We start from the raw sequence: 12,028 nt of genomic DNA on the forward strand, positions 1-12,028 counted from the left end.
ACCGGTAGTTATACATTTACAAGCAGAATCAATATTTAATAAAAATATTAAGAATCGTAAGAACGTATCTATGAAATGATCGGACAGTTTATACTGTTTCTCGACAGCTGGAATAAACTTTCTGTGCAGCCCAAAAACCATGTATACGTTGGATGTTGTAGTAAAAACAATGAATGGTTCAAATGTATAGTCAAACACTATCAGATGTCAGAGAAATTATACCTTTCGCCTGATTTCAATATCTCGCGAATGACATAGCTTTTTTCTGTATAAAATACAAAGTCCAAAATCTTGCCACCTGACATAAAAAAAAAGTGTTTTTCCTTCTTTTAGATAGCGTATCATCATTTTATATCGACGCCTGCGCATTGCAATACCCTTTGGATGGTTGTGTATCTTAGTATTGTAAAATGTGATTTGCACTTTGAAATATTGAACTTCGTATAGTTATGACATTGTAATATTTAAGTGGGAACTGTTGTAATTATGGCAACGACTGATCAAGATGCGAATAATAATAATCTCCCTTTACGGGACAATTTAGTAAGTTTTTAATCTCAATTAGGTTATATATTCGTTCCATAGTGCCCTAATGATCTGTATGTATTTGAAACTTTTGATATATAGATTAAAATCGTACTGTACATTCGAACGTTATATAATCGAAAAATTATTATATAGATTGTAGTTAATCAGTGGATTCTTTTTAAGGTAAAAACTGCAGTGGAATTTTTACAAAACCCTAAGGTAGCAAGTAGTCCTACAGAACGTAAACAGGACTTTCTTAGGAGAAAAGGTTTAACCGATGAGGAAATTACAACCGCTTTTAAACTAGCTTCTGTTACCTTAATTGCTGACCAAAATGTTATTCATAAACCAAATGATTATTCTGTGGTACCTATACCACCAGGTCAAGTCTATCCATATCTTCAAGCACATCCATACCAAATAACTCTATTCCAAAAAGTTAAAGAATTCTTTAATGCTACTGCTCTTATCGGGGCAACATTGTACTGTGTATATTGGTTCTATAAGGTAATAGAATATAAACCTTGCACTTATATTGCACAATGATATACAATAGATGAATCAAAGTTTTTCTGTTTACATTAAATTACAGAAATTTATTGAGCCATACTTGTTTGGCCGAAAAAAGAAAGATAGCATAAAAGATTCAGTTTCCGAGTTAGATAAAACAATACAAAATTCTATGAAAGAAGTAAAACAATCCATTTCGAAGGTGGAAGACGATGTACAAAAATTGACACAGAACCAATTCATTGACCCAATGGTACCTCAATTGGTACAAGAACTGAAACAAGATTTAGCTAGCCTTAAGTCCTTACTTTTATCAAGGTATATATAAGTTCAAATATTATTAGGATACAATACATACGTATATAATAGATGCACAAACTAATATAGATAATAACATTTATTGCTATACAAGTTAATTTGCTTACACATCGCTATCTCAGATTTAAATTTATACATTTATAATGCGATCTTTTGTTCTTTACAATAGTTTATGCAGATACACATACAAATATATGCATTTCTTATGTCAGTCACGCCAGGATAGCTTTATCTAAAAATACAAAAGTAATACATCTTTCGAAAAAAGCAGCTATAAAATATATTTGTTTAACTTTGATTGGTTACAAAAAGAACGTATAAAAAACACAGATCCTACTTTCAATATGTTGTACTACATCATAATTAGGATATCCAAAAACGAGATTGAGTCATTGTATAAAATCGATCCATAAATAGTGACATTACTATTTACCAGAGCTTCAAATTTTAAACAGAAAACAATTTCCGAGTGCACCAGCATCTATACCAACGTGGCAATTAGATGCTACAGGTACAAGTCAGGAAAAACCGAGCGAACGGGAAGATGATGCTGGAAGTGGAAGTAGTACTAATAATTCAGATAGCTCTCTGGAAATGATTCGCGAGGATCCACCCAAGGAGTGATTTTACAATAATTCCATGAATCTTCACTTCCATCACGAAAGTCTTCGAAACATAGGATATTCTATGATGTATATCCAAAACCAATGCAGAAACTGATCATGTGTAATATAATATTGAAACTCGAGTGCTGCTGATCTTATACTCAGTTTACTCAATTAAATGTTATTTTCATTGTTTTCAATGAAATCATATTTGAATTTTTATTATTTCTAGAATGGGTATGTGTAAAGCTGCTTATGACACAAAAAAGGATACATGTAATGCATCGCTTTTTCTTTTTTTTAATAATAATAATAATAATAATGATGATGATGATGATGATGATGATGATAATGATGATGATGATATGATGATGATGATAATAATAATAATTCTTTTAAACTGTGGTAATCACTTAATCTTTTTAATAAGTCCCTTAAAAGATTAACATCTTTTTACCCTTTGGTTTGTGACAACAACATTTCACTGTTGCTTTCAAGGACATCTCACGTTCGTTAATAACATATTTTATTTTCAATATAAAGTCGTTTAATCAATGTATCGGGGAAGGTATAAAAACCAAAAAAATAAGTACCTTTTTTTTACAAACTAAATATGTACATTTTAATCCGTACTTAAATTTAAGGAGACAGTCGCAATACAAAGAACCATATTTAAGCCACTGACCTTTGATTTTGCACTGTGTGTATTTGAAATTAAAAAATTATTACCTCGACATATACATAGAACTGCATGTATGCAACCGCATGAACATACATACATGTACATACAGGCACATTATGTACAGAAAGAGATTTTCATCGAGTGTGGTGTGTGATCCTGCTCTCTATCCTATTCATGTATATACCCATGGCTAATCATACTTTGGGATAAATTACAATTAGTAATATAAATCCTCGTGAGCAACTTGTTCGATACACGTCAATAAATAAACAAATGTTCTCAATGTACTTACAGTCCTCTTTTTTCTTTCTTTCTTTCTTTCTTTCTTTCTTTCTCTCTTTCTCTCTTTCTTTTTCTTCATTCGAGGACAACTTATCGTTCGCTAGTTTAGTTCTTGTGCACATGGGTGTATCCTTTTATTTTTCAATGAAAGTTTCATGATTTAAGTAAAATTAACATTTATATATATGTATATACGTACATGTATATATGCATATATAAATATTACGTAAAATTACAAGTTTAATGGCTTAATTACACTGTTCATTCACGCAGTCCAGTCATTCGGCAACAAATACATTCCTCATCGTAGTATTTACAAATCATATAATATTCAATAGTACTTTTGAATGATTAAACAAGCGAACAAAGTGTACAGTTGTACGTCCGATTGCAACATCCTGTCACTGTTACTTTATTCGTCTATTTTCACCCCCCCCCCGTTTTTTTTCTTCGCCTTTTTCCTCTTTTCTCACTGCGTATTAACATCGTACATCGCATTTTAAATAATTCTAATCTTCTCTAAAAAAATTTGATGAAATTAAATCGCCCCTTCGTAGTTCTTTAATACTTCCTTTTATTTAGTTAGGTAATCAGGATAGCCGCCTCACTGATACAGTGAGTCGCGGCGAACTCCATTCGAAGTGTGACTTAGTACTTCATCATTGTTTTCGTTTACACTACACCCTAGGTTCAATAATATTATATATAACAGAAATAATTCGTTTAAAAAATATAACACTTTTTTGTTTTTCCCTCATCATGTGTGGCAAAATAGTACATAAAACGTTCAGTATAATATCTTTACTTAGAACAAAATTATTTAGAGTGAAATATACGAGTCTACGTTACTTTAAAAACTCGATCTTTGGCAAATACATCTTTTCAAGAAAACATTGTTTTCGTGTACTTATGTGTATGTGTGTTGTACGTGGGTATGTATGGTAAGTGTATGGTACGTCTCTATCCATATGTATATCTATATGCGTATATACATATAAACATACACATGTATATATGTGTATACATATATATAATTATTGCGCACACATGAACATAACGAAAAATATATCAGGATATTTTGTGCTGACATAAATAATTTGGTTGAAGGTCCCACTCGCCCTTTCTTTTCTCGATCTTACCCGCTATGGTTCCGTATTTTTTATTTCTTTTGTCGTTTAACGAGCGTAGAAAATGAGGACAGGGTAAAGGGATCATCGTCGCATCATTCAGGCAGCATCCTAGTGTCTATTATCCGTAACAATAATAATCCTAGATTAAACACGCTAAATTGTTTTCGCAGCTCGGTGTCTCTAATAAATCTAACGTATCGGTCAATCCGGACTGTGCTACCAAGTATGATGTAAATGTAAATTCCTCGAAAGAACGGATCGCACGTCTTGCGTGAAACGGAGCGCATCCAAAACTGGAAGTAAACTCAACAGAGCTGTGTCCCCCGCGTCGCTAAACCACGATTTGATTGGTATCGCGTTATCTGTGTGAACAGAAAGAAACGAACTGACTTGCGAAACAATTCAAACATAATGATTCGCATTTAGCAATCTACGATTGATCGTCAACGGAACAACATAGATGACTACTACGTAACATCCAAGAAGTGCAAATCTCTCTGTACTACTGCATCATTATGTATTGTAGCCCGTGTGAAAGATACGAACACATGGCGAACGCGAGAGCACCGTTTTCTTGGATCTTACCGATAGAAACCTCTCAATGTAAAAACTAAAGTCTAGACTATAGACTGGTACCTGATGCACAGGGATTATTTGAAAAATAAAAATCAACAAAAATATGTATTACAACAGCTGAAATTATTTTACTGCCGAGTCGGCGTACTGTCCAGTGTTCATTCAAGTGGAGCAGCATTGGCAATTGATCATATTTTATATTATCCACGGGCCTGTATTCAGTGCTTGCTTACAGAACATCAACGCTGATAGCTGCAAATAGATACGGTTCTCGATCAGATTATACCGAACTGTAGATCGTGGTGTTGGTTCAACCAAGCTATTGCAAAAGATTTTGTTCTAGGAGCTAAACCATTCGAAACAAAATCGTGTAAAGAAAATATCTATTGAAATAATATCATGTGCAATGAATGTTGATATGAGAAACGGATTTCATTTTTGGGGGAAACATTCGCATCGCGATTCCTAGTTTGAACGAATCTTCGCGTTGGCGATACGGATACGATCTATAAAACCAAGTCTTTTAGAAGCATTGTAAATGACAAAATTCCTCATCTGAATTCCTTGATATTACAATTTAATGTTTTGCATATGCACTTTCACATATAATGCATAAACATTGCAATGCGAATGACGCGGTGCAATCTACGAGAATAATCGTTTGATAAACTTGATGAAACGTTACCTAACAAGTATAAAAGATATGCTTGGTTTTTCCAATTCGTATAAAAGCTGAATCACAGTTGTGCACATGTAAGCAAGTTCCGACTACAGGTCGTGATATATAGTACATGATACAACAATAACATTGAAATATTAAATGCAATGGCATGAATATGCATATTAAATTAAACTTCGCGATTTGCTAATGACCTGCACATGCAACAGAAATTTACATACAATTATTGTATCATGTAGGGGAGACAAGTTAAGAAGTTAAATCAGATAAAAATATCACAATGACAATGTGAAATTACTTTGAAAAGGATATATAAGGATATACACATGTGTGTGTGTGTGTATATATATATATATATATATATATATATACTTACCTGGGTAAGCTCTGTAGGCTCCAGGACTATTATCAAGTATAAAGACTGATGCCAAGTCTGGACAAATTGCAGACAAGTCTTTAGTATAGGAACCCATTTCTGGTGTACAGTGTTGTCTATAATATCTGCGCCTTAGAATACCTCTGTTGTTATCTAACTTATCTGCAACAGCTGCTCCATAGATTTCCATGGAAGCAGTGAAGACCACTAATTCGTACCTAGACGAAAGTAACATGGAAAGCTTGTATAATTTCATGGAAGAAAATTACGAGATAAGATATCCTCTTATCTAGAGACATAATAAGTACAAAGTTTGAGTCTGAACCGAAACTGAAAGTATTCTTTCCGATAATGAAACTTACCATTGACTAACAATGTCTAAAAAGAAATCTACGTGTGGTCTCTTATGAACGAAAAATCTGACTGGATGTCTATCTATCGTCACCTTGAGGACAAAGTCTGCAGGTGTACCAGGCCTAACCGTTGGCCTTGCCACTCCATCGTGATGAGAGTGAATTAAAGTTTCATCTAGATCCAATACCAACACTTTCCTTTTAACTATATCTGAAATATACTTTGGTTATACATAAACAATAATACACATTATCGTCTAGGATTGCACAACCGATGAAAGATAAACTGAAGAATACTTACTAAGCCTGTGCCTCGACAGTGGGGATAGTGGGAAGATCTCGTATTTAACAGGTTGCATTTGCGATATCTAAAACAATTGATCCACTATAAAAGAAACGAAGGATCCTCCGATGAATGTTTAGACTAATCAGCAGCCGACAGAGAATCATGACACATGGAGTTACATAATTGAGTGAGAGAATCCAAAGACGAGCACAGGAGAGATGACATTGGCAAGGCCAGGGGATCGTGGGGTCGAACATACGCTACAGCGAGGAGGTGCACTACCGAACATGCTGCACTGTCACAACAAAGTCACAGACGATTCAGAGAAACTACACGTACGCCGGGTGCAGCGGGGGATTTCCCTGTAAGCGGCGAGGAACGCAGCGACGTGCGCGCGGGGTGCACGGGACGCATCGTCGCGGGGATGTTACGGTGGCGAGAGAAGAAGGAGAAAAAGGTGATAGAGGCGCGAAGCACCTACTTACGGCTCTAACCTGCTTCTTGAGGAGAAAGCAGACGCAAGTCCACACACGGGAGGCCATCGAGAGGAAAGCTCTCATCCCCATCTGCAATTGCTTCAGCATCTCTACTGGTCTTCTCACCGGGCCGAAGTCCGGCAACACTTTATCTCCAGTGTCTCGTCTGCGTCGCGGGCTCTCTCGTTTATCCTTTGCGACACTCCACTCCGCGGTTCAACCGTAATTGCACGAAACTGTTTCCCGTAAACAAGCGTTCTTCGCGCGGGCCGGTCGCATAGGATCTGAACAGTTAGAAGCACATTACGGGAGGTCCGCGTACGATAGCGCTCTGCACGTGTAAACAGGCATCCCCGTATCTTGTCATGTTGTTGGCGAAATCCACGGCACGAATCTTTTCTCACGCACACCACGCAGCGGCCGCCATCTTTCGCACATCGACCCAATTTTTCCATGCGCTACGCTGGCGCGCATCATCTTCGGAAAATTCTCTTTCACACGCGTGTCGAAATTCTTTGAACCGCGGTTTCGAATTTCCACAGGGCGCCACGCAGCACGTGGAAAAATTCCCGGACATGACGGATCGTCGGCCGATCGTCGCGGGGCCGTTGCATAATCGGCCCTGGCCGAAACCGGCCCTGGCCGTCGAACAGCGTGCTCTCGCTTATCCGAGGGGCCCGGGTCCGGGTTTCGAACTCGGGGAAAAAAAGCTTCCCGTCACTTTTCCGACCGCACACCGCGTGCTAGGCGACCAGTGCTGCGAAAACTGCCGGCATGCGACCAGGAGAGCGCTGGGTAAAACCTCCTTTCTACCGACGAACCGCTCTTTTCCCCTTCGAATCGCGCCGAAACCCTCGAGAACGACGCGTCCCAGTGCTCGGGGGAACTTCTCGAGAGACTGTTTGCAAGTATTTCCAGAGATCGCTGCTCGACTTCACTGCACCGACTCCCCGTGCCTGCGAAGGAGCAACCCGACTCGGCGGACCGGCCAACAGCTCGAGCTCTCTGCACTTTGTTCAGCGCGAATCGTTTCCTGCCCGCCGATACTAATTCTCCGTTCGATTCGCCGTTACCGGCAACAAGTATTTTAAGCACAAGTTTCAAGTGTCGAGCGCAACATCGAAACGGTTCCCTAGCCGAACCGCACAGCGTCCGGTGCTCTGCTGTTAGACGGATTTTCTCGGCAAATTTTACCCAGCTCTGAATCCAAGGATTACAGACTGCGAGTTAACGTGCCACCACTGCACTCGACGGACATAGAGTTAGTTGTTACGTTGCCACGCTGTTCGTATCGTTTCCTCGGCGAGGACAGCGGCATTACGGCAATTGCATTCGATCGGGATTAAAGCGTTGCATTCAAAGGTTCTGAAAACCAAACCACGCGGTCAATTGCTGCCAGGGAAGATGGCGTACTACCTTATCTGCATCGAATGCCTTCCCCCGACTAAGCTGCGCGCACAACGTCGGCAAAATTCACCAGAGCTCTCGCTGAAACACTCGACCGACTCTCGAGCAACGTTCCACGCACGCACGCGAGTCGTGTGTACAACGTTTAAGAGGAAAAAAACGTTACCGTCTACCCGCCGTATCGTTTTTCCGTCCCGACTCGAGCAGAGACTTACCGTAAAGGTGGAAATTTAAAAATAACTTTCTCCGGGGCCTGTAAACGCGCGTTTATATGCATTTAACGATATATGGAGAACGCAGCCGATTATATTGTTTGCCGTCCTAGTGGATTGTTGGCTTGAATTTTCAAAAAATTCGGACCGATCCGATTGGACGAGCCGCTCGAGGAACCCTCCTTTTTCAGTTGAGCGTCCATTTCGGCTCGCCCGATTGCTCGTCCCGGCACCAATCGGACGCGTACGTTGTCGGAAGGCGAAAAGGAAAGGAAGCGTCGGCATTCTGTGATGATGTTACTAACTCGCAGATGTAACAAACGGTATCAACCTTAAAATCTAGTATGACGTTTATTATACGAGCAGCTGCTTGTGTTGCATCAAAATACGGTACTGTTAGTGATCGGCTCGAGCGAGAGTCCTGAACCGCAACACGGACTCGTAGAAAGGCCGCTGTGACCAGTCTACGTTTTTTTTCCGCGCTGAATCCATTCGAGTCCCGAGGAGAGCACGATGACGGATCTAACAGGGTTGCGAATGAACGTGGCCGCTCTCAAGCGAGTGGACCCTTATGTGAAAGATATTCTTGGAACCGCGGCCCACGTAGCGCTATACACTTTTAACGGGGTTAACAACGAATGGGAGAAAACCGGCATCGAGGGTGCTTTATTCGTCTACTCGCGAAATGGCGAGCCCTACAACAGTGTTCTTATCATGAATAGGTAATGTATCTCACGTCCGTGTTTTCACAGAAAATCCTCCTATTATCGCCGCGAAATATGCTCTGAGAATCTCGAAAACGTAATAACGGTACACGCAGCGAGAAAATTCCCGTTCGGACCGTTCAAATTCGAGTTTTATGCCATGGTACCATGTGCTGTTTAACCCTTTCATAGTGCAATACGTTCATGGAAAATCTAACGGAACATACGCGTTCTTTTCGTTCAGACTGTTTGTCCGCACGGTTACAGATGCCACGATAACATAATTTATCCATTTTCCGCATTATGCACCTTAGCGACCAGGTATTTTCTGTAACCGTGTTCTCTCCAACAAAGTCTCGTCGTAGGTTCTCTGAAACCTCTGAAGCTAATCGATTCTGCCCACGATACCTGGCCGAAACCCGTTCGAATTACATTGCGAGAGGGTCGATGGAGCAGACCAAGATTAATGTACAGAAGCTTATTTAGTAGAATTATGTAACATGTAGACTACTGTATACCTTTAATAATGTTTTATAGATTGAACACGAATAACCTAGTGGAGCCAGTCACGGAAGGTTTAGAACTGCAACTGCAGGAGCCATTCTTACTCTATAGAAATTCCAGATGTAACATTTACGGTATTTGGTTTTACGATAAAGAGGAATGTGGACGCATCGGTGCAATGTTGAATAAACTGGTTAAAGAGTCCGAGGAGAGCCGCAAAGCCATCAATAAAACTGCTGCTAACGTGAAAAAGAGTTCTGGACCTAATGTAAACAACGTCGATATATTCACTATGCTCAGCAAAGCTCAGAAAGATTTCAATACTAACAGAAGTAACAGTGCCAGTGGAGGAGGTACCGGGGAAGCGCTCGGTTCTAAATCACCCTTGGTCACTCCTACGGTAGAAAATTTATCCGGTCCCCTCACTGCTCCATTAGGTCCAGACGTTACTTCGCAGAGTGTGATGGATTTCTTTGCCAAGGCAAAAGTTAGTACTCCCATCAAAAGTAACCAGGTTCCAGTATATAAGATTTTTTCTCTAAGCGTTGCACGTACAATCGTTAAGGTTTGGATTGGTCGTTAGATATGCAGGTTGTCGAAATATTTTTAGGTCAATACAGGAGTGTTTACGGCTGGCGATCAGCCTACACCGGGGGGTGCTGTTGCGAGCGAAAGCAAACCGTTACTCGCTCGGTTAATGTCGCATCCAGCTGCACATACAGTGGAGCACATTGAGAAACAGCATAGATCCGTTACCCCGCAACCGACTAGTACTACTCAGCAGCAGTCCCAGGCGACGCCCACGGGCATAGTGACAGCGACCAATGCTAGCAGTGCCTACGCTTCGAACAGATCCAAACGACGAAGCAAGACAGCTTCTCAACAGGATTCTATAATATCCACGCCTGCTTCTATGAGCCACGATGCCACTACGTCTATCAATCAAAACACTACCGATACAAACGGCACGGCAGGCTTCCTTAGGATACAGTCGCCGACGAACGTGTCATCCTCGAACTCGACGAACCATCAGGCCTCAGACATTGTCGGCTCTAGTAATTCGAATCCACTTGCGTCCTTGTTCGCCCATGCGTCCGCAACAACGGTGAGTGGTGATGTCGGTTAGATCGTAGAATATCATAGATGGTGTTCAGGTTCAGGAAAGAGGGGAACTGAGAATTTTTGTTTCTTTTTTTTATCTGATCAGGCATCGGAAGATATCATTCCGGCATCCACTTTGTCGGGAAGAGGATCGGCGCCAGCGTTAATACCCCCCGTTATGTTCGCCGCTCCTAGCCCTCCCGAACCCCCGGCCCGACCATTAGAACCACTGACGAGGAACCAGCTCCTTCAAGCTTTCAACTATCTGTTGAGAAGCGACCCGGATTTTATCAACAAACTCCACGAAGCTTACGTGAAGTCGTTCGGCGAAATTCTGTCCTAAAGCCGCGAACTGTTAACGTGTACGTAACTGGAGGACCCGTCATGCGGGTTGTGACGGTCGACTGAGCAAACGATCTGAGGGATCGAGCGAAAACCCAAGTAATCCCCTATGTCTCACGGTACGCATAGCCGGGTGAACGCAACGAGTTGCGCTCGACACTCTCGATTGAACATTGACTGGTACGCCCAATTTTTCTTGGGCTAGGGGGCTGGGGCTGGGGGGCCTGGGGCCTGGGGCTGGGTCTGGGGCTGGGGAGAGACGAAGCATAGATTTAAAACGGAGATACATACCTTAAACAGTATTTTTATAAAGTAATACATTTTTCTCCCGAGGAAGTGACGGAGCCGGGTCACGTGGAACGCGTTAACAAGGTATGAGCCCAATGGAGAGAGAGAGACACACGCCACACACGAAAGAACACAGATGTACACATACTCGCGGTAACAGAGCAAACGAGAACGTTCGGAAAGACACAGCAAAGGGATATATACGACAAGGAAATTGCAAAAAAGGAACACGACGGGACAAGGAACGTGAAAAATTGTACGATTTTAAACTGTGATGCCAAAACATTTATATTATACTAGCGTTTTATGGTTACTACTATTTCGGAGAAGGAGCGAGCGACAAATTTTTTCTGAGCCGATCAAATGGAATACCTATTTTACGAAGTAATGACATACCCCCTCCTATATATCGGGTATTCGATATGGTACGTGTATGTAATTAATAAAAAAAAAAGGAGCAAATAAATAGAGACCGATTACTGAAAAATCGTTTCAATGTATTTCAAGTCGATCCTCGCATCGATATTCGTCATCGTCGTTCCCCTCGCGAGTAACACGCGTTTGCGGCGGAATCGTCTCGCGTCTACGCTAGATTATCACAATACAATAATATTCATACATGGAATACGATTACTGTGTGAGAAGTACATCGTCGGTGTGTACCAGAAC

At 40.8% G+C, this 12,028-nt stretch overlaps 3 protein-coding genes and 1 long non-coding RNA gene across 17 annotated transcripts in view; 3 read left to right on the plus strand and 1 right to left on the minus strand.

Annotated features, from left to right (window-relative positions):
- Positions 1-12,028, plus strand: part of LOC116424901 (uncharacterized) — a 54,981-nt gene that overhangs the window by 3,960 nt on the left and 38,993 nt on the right. The gene's annotated exons all lie outside the window — the stretch shown is intronic.
- On the plus strand, positions 32-2,366 carry Pex14 (peroxisomal biogenesis factor 14). 2 transcript variants are annotated; one of them, XM_031971884.2, is made up of 5 exons: positions 32-184; positions 334-543; positions 712-1,035; positions 1,121-1,356; positions 1,812-2,366. In XM_031971884.2, the coding sequence occupies exons 2-5, from the start codon at positions 487-489 to the stop codon at positions 1,978-1,980; spliced, it is 786 nt and encodes a 261-aa protein (XP_031827744.1). In that variant the 5' UTR covers positions 32-184; positions 334-486; the 3' UTR covers positions 1,981-2,366. The 2 variants fall into 2 exon arrangements, 1 of the variants encoding a protein (XP_031827744.1); XR_012998501.1 differs by having other exon boundaries at positions 43-543; positions 1,812-2,082; positions 2,194-2,366.
- On the minus strand, positions 2,556-8,449 carry Dd (CTD nuclear envelope phosphatase 1-like protein dullard). Of its 11 annotated transcripts, XM_076367413.1 has the most exons (6): positions 8,218-8,446; positions 6,811-7,085; positions 6,341-6,407; positions 6,049-6,250; positions 5,687-5,904; positions 2,556-4,417 (listed from the first exon to the last, which is right to left on the minus strand). In XM_076367413.1, the coding sequence occupies exons 2-6, from the start codon at positions 6,907-6,909 to the stop codon at positions 4,272-4,274; spliced, it is 732 nt and encodes a 243-aa protein (XP_076223528.1). In that variant the 5' UTR covers positions 6,910-7,085; positions 8,218-8,446; the 3' UTR covers positions 2,556-4,271. The 11 variants fall into 11 exon arrangements, with proteins under 11 accessions (XP_076223528.1, XP_031827739.1, XP_031827740.1 ...); XM_031971879.2 differs by lacking the exon at positions 6,811-7,085 and having other exon boundaries at positions 6,049-6,260; positions 8,218-8,449; XM_031971880.2 differs by lacking the exon at positions 6,811-7,085.
- Positions 8,622-11,836, plus strand: DCP1 (decapping mRNA 1). 2 transcript variants are annotated; one of them, XM_031971867.2, is made up of 4 exons: positions 8,622-9,142; positions 9,662-10,142; positions 10,239-10,733; positions 10,836-11,319. In XM_031971867.2, exons 1-4 carry the CDS (start codon positions 8,934-8,936, stop codon positions 11,070-11,072), a joined length of 1,422 nt encoding a protein of 473 aa, XP_031827727.1. In that variant the 5' UTR covers positions 8,622-8,933; the 3' UTR covers positions 11,073-11,319. The 2 variants fall into 2 exon arrangements, with proteins under 2 accessions (XP_031827727.1, XP_031827728.1); XM_031971868.2 differs by having other exon boundaries at positions 8,624-9,142; positions 9,662-10,115; positions 10,836-11,836.

The sequence above is a fragment of the Nomia melanderi genome, chromosome 1 (assembly GCF_051020985.1).
Source record: "Nomia melanderi isolate GNS246 chromosome 1, iyNomMela1, whole genome shotgun sequence".
NCBI classification, from domain to species: domain Eukaryota; kingdom Metazoa; phylum Arthropoda; class Insecta; order Hymenoptera; family Halictidae; genus Nomia; species Nomia melanderi.

Excerpts from the sequence above, each read along its gene's own strand:
- Pex14 (XM_031971884.2), top strand. The coding sequence starts at position 487 with ATGGCAACGACTGATCAAGATGCGAATAATAATAATCTCCCTTTACGG. Across the intron at positions 544-711 it reads TCCCTTTACGGGACAATTTA|GTAAAAACTGCAGTGGAATT; the intron begins GTAAGTTTTTAA and ends ATTCTTTTTAAG. Across the intron at positions 1,357-1,811 it reads AAGTCCTTACTTTTATCAAG|AAAACAATTTCCGAGTGCAC; the intron begins GTATATATAAGT and ends AATTTTAAACAG.
- Dd (XM_031971877.2), bottom strand. The coding sequence starts at position 6,614 with ATGTTCGGTAGTGCACCTCCTCGCTGTAGCGTATGTTCGACCCCACGA. Across the intron at positions 6,408-6,504 it reads GGATTCTCTCACTCAATTAT|ATATCGCAAATGCAACCTGT; the intron begins GTAACTCCATGT and ends CAATTGTTTTAG. Across the intron at positions 6,261-6,340 it reads ACTGTCGAGGCACAGGCTTA|TATATTTCAGATATAGTTAA; the intron begins GTAAGTATTCTT and ends GTATAACCAAAG.
- DCP1 (XM_031971867.2), top strand. The coding sequence starts at position 8,934 with ATGACGGATCTAACAGGGTTGCGAATGAACGTGGCCGCTCTCAAGCGA. Across the intron at positions 9,143-9,661 it reads AGTGTTCTTATCATGAATAG|ATTGAACACGAATAACCTAG; the intron begins GTAATGTATCTC and ends AATGTTTTATAG. Across the intron at positions 10,734-10,835 it reads CCCATGCGTCCGCAACAACG|GCATCGGAAGATATCATTCC; the intron begins GTGAGTGGTGAT and ends TTATCTGATCAG.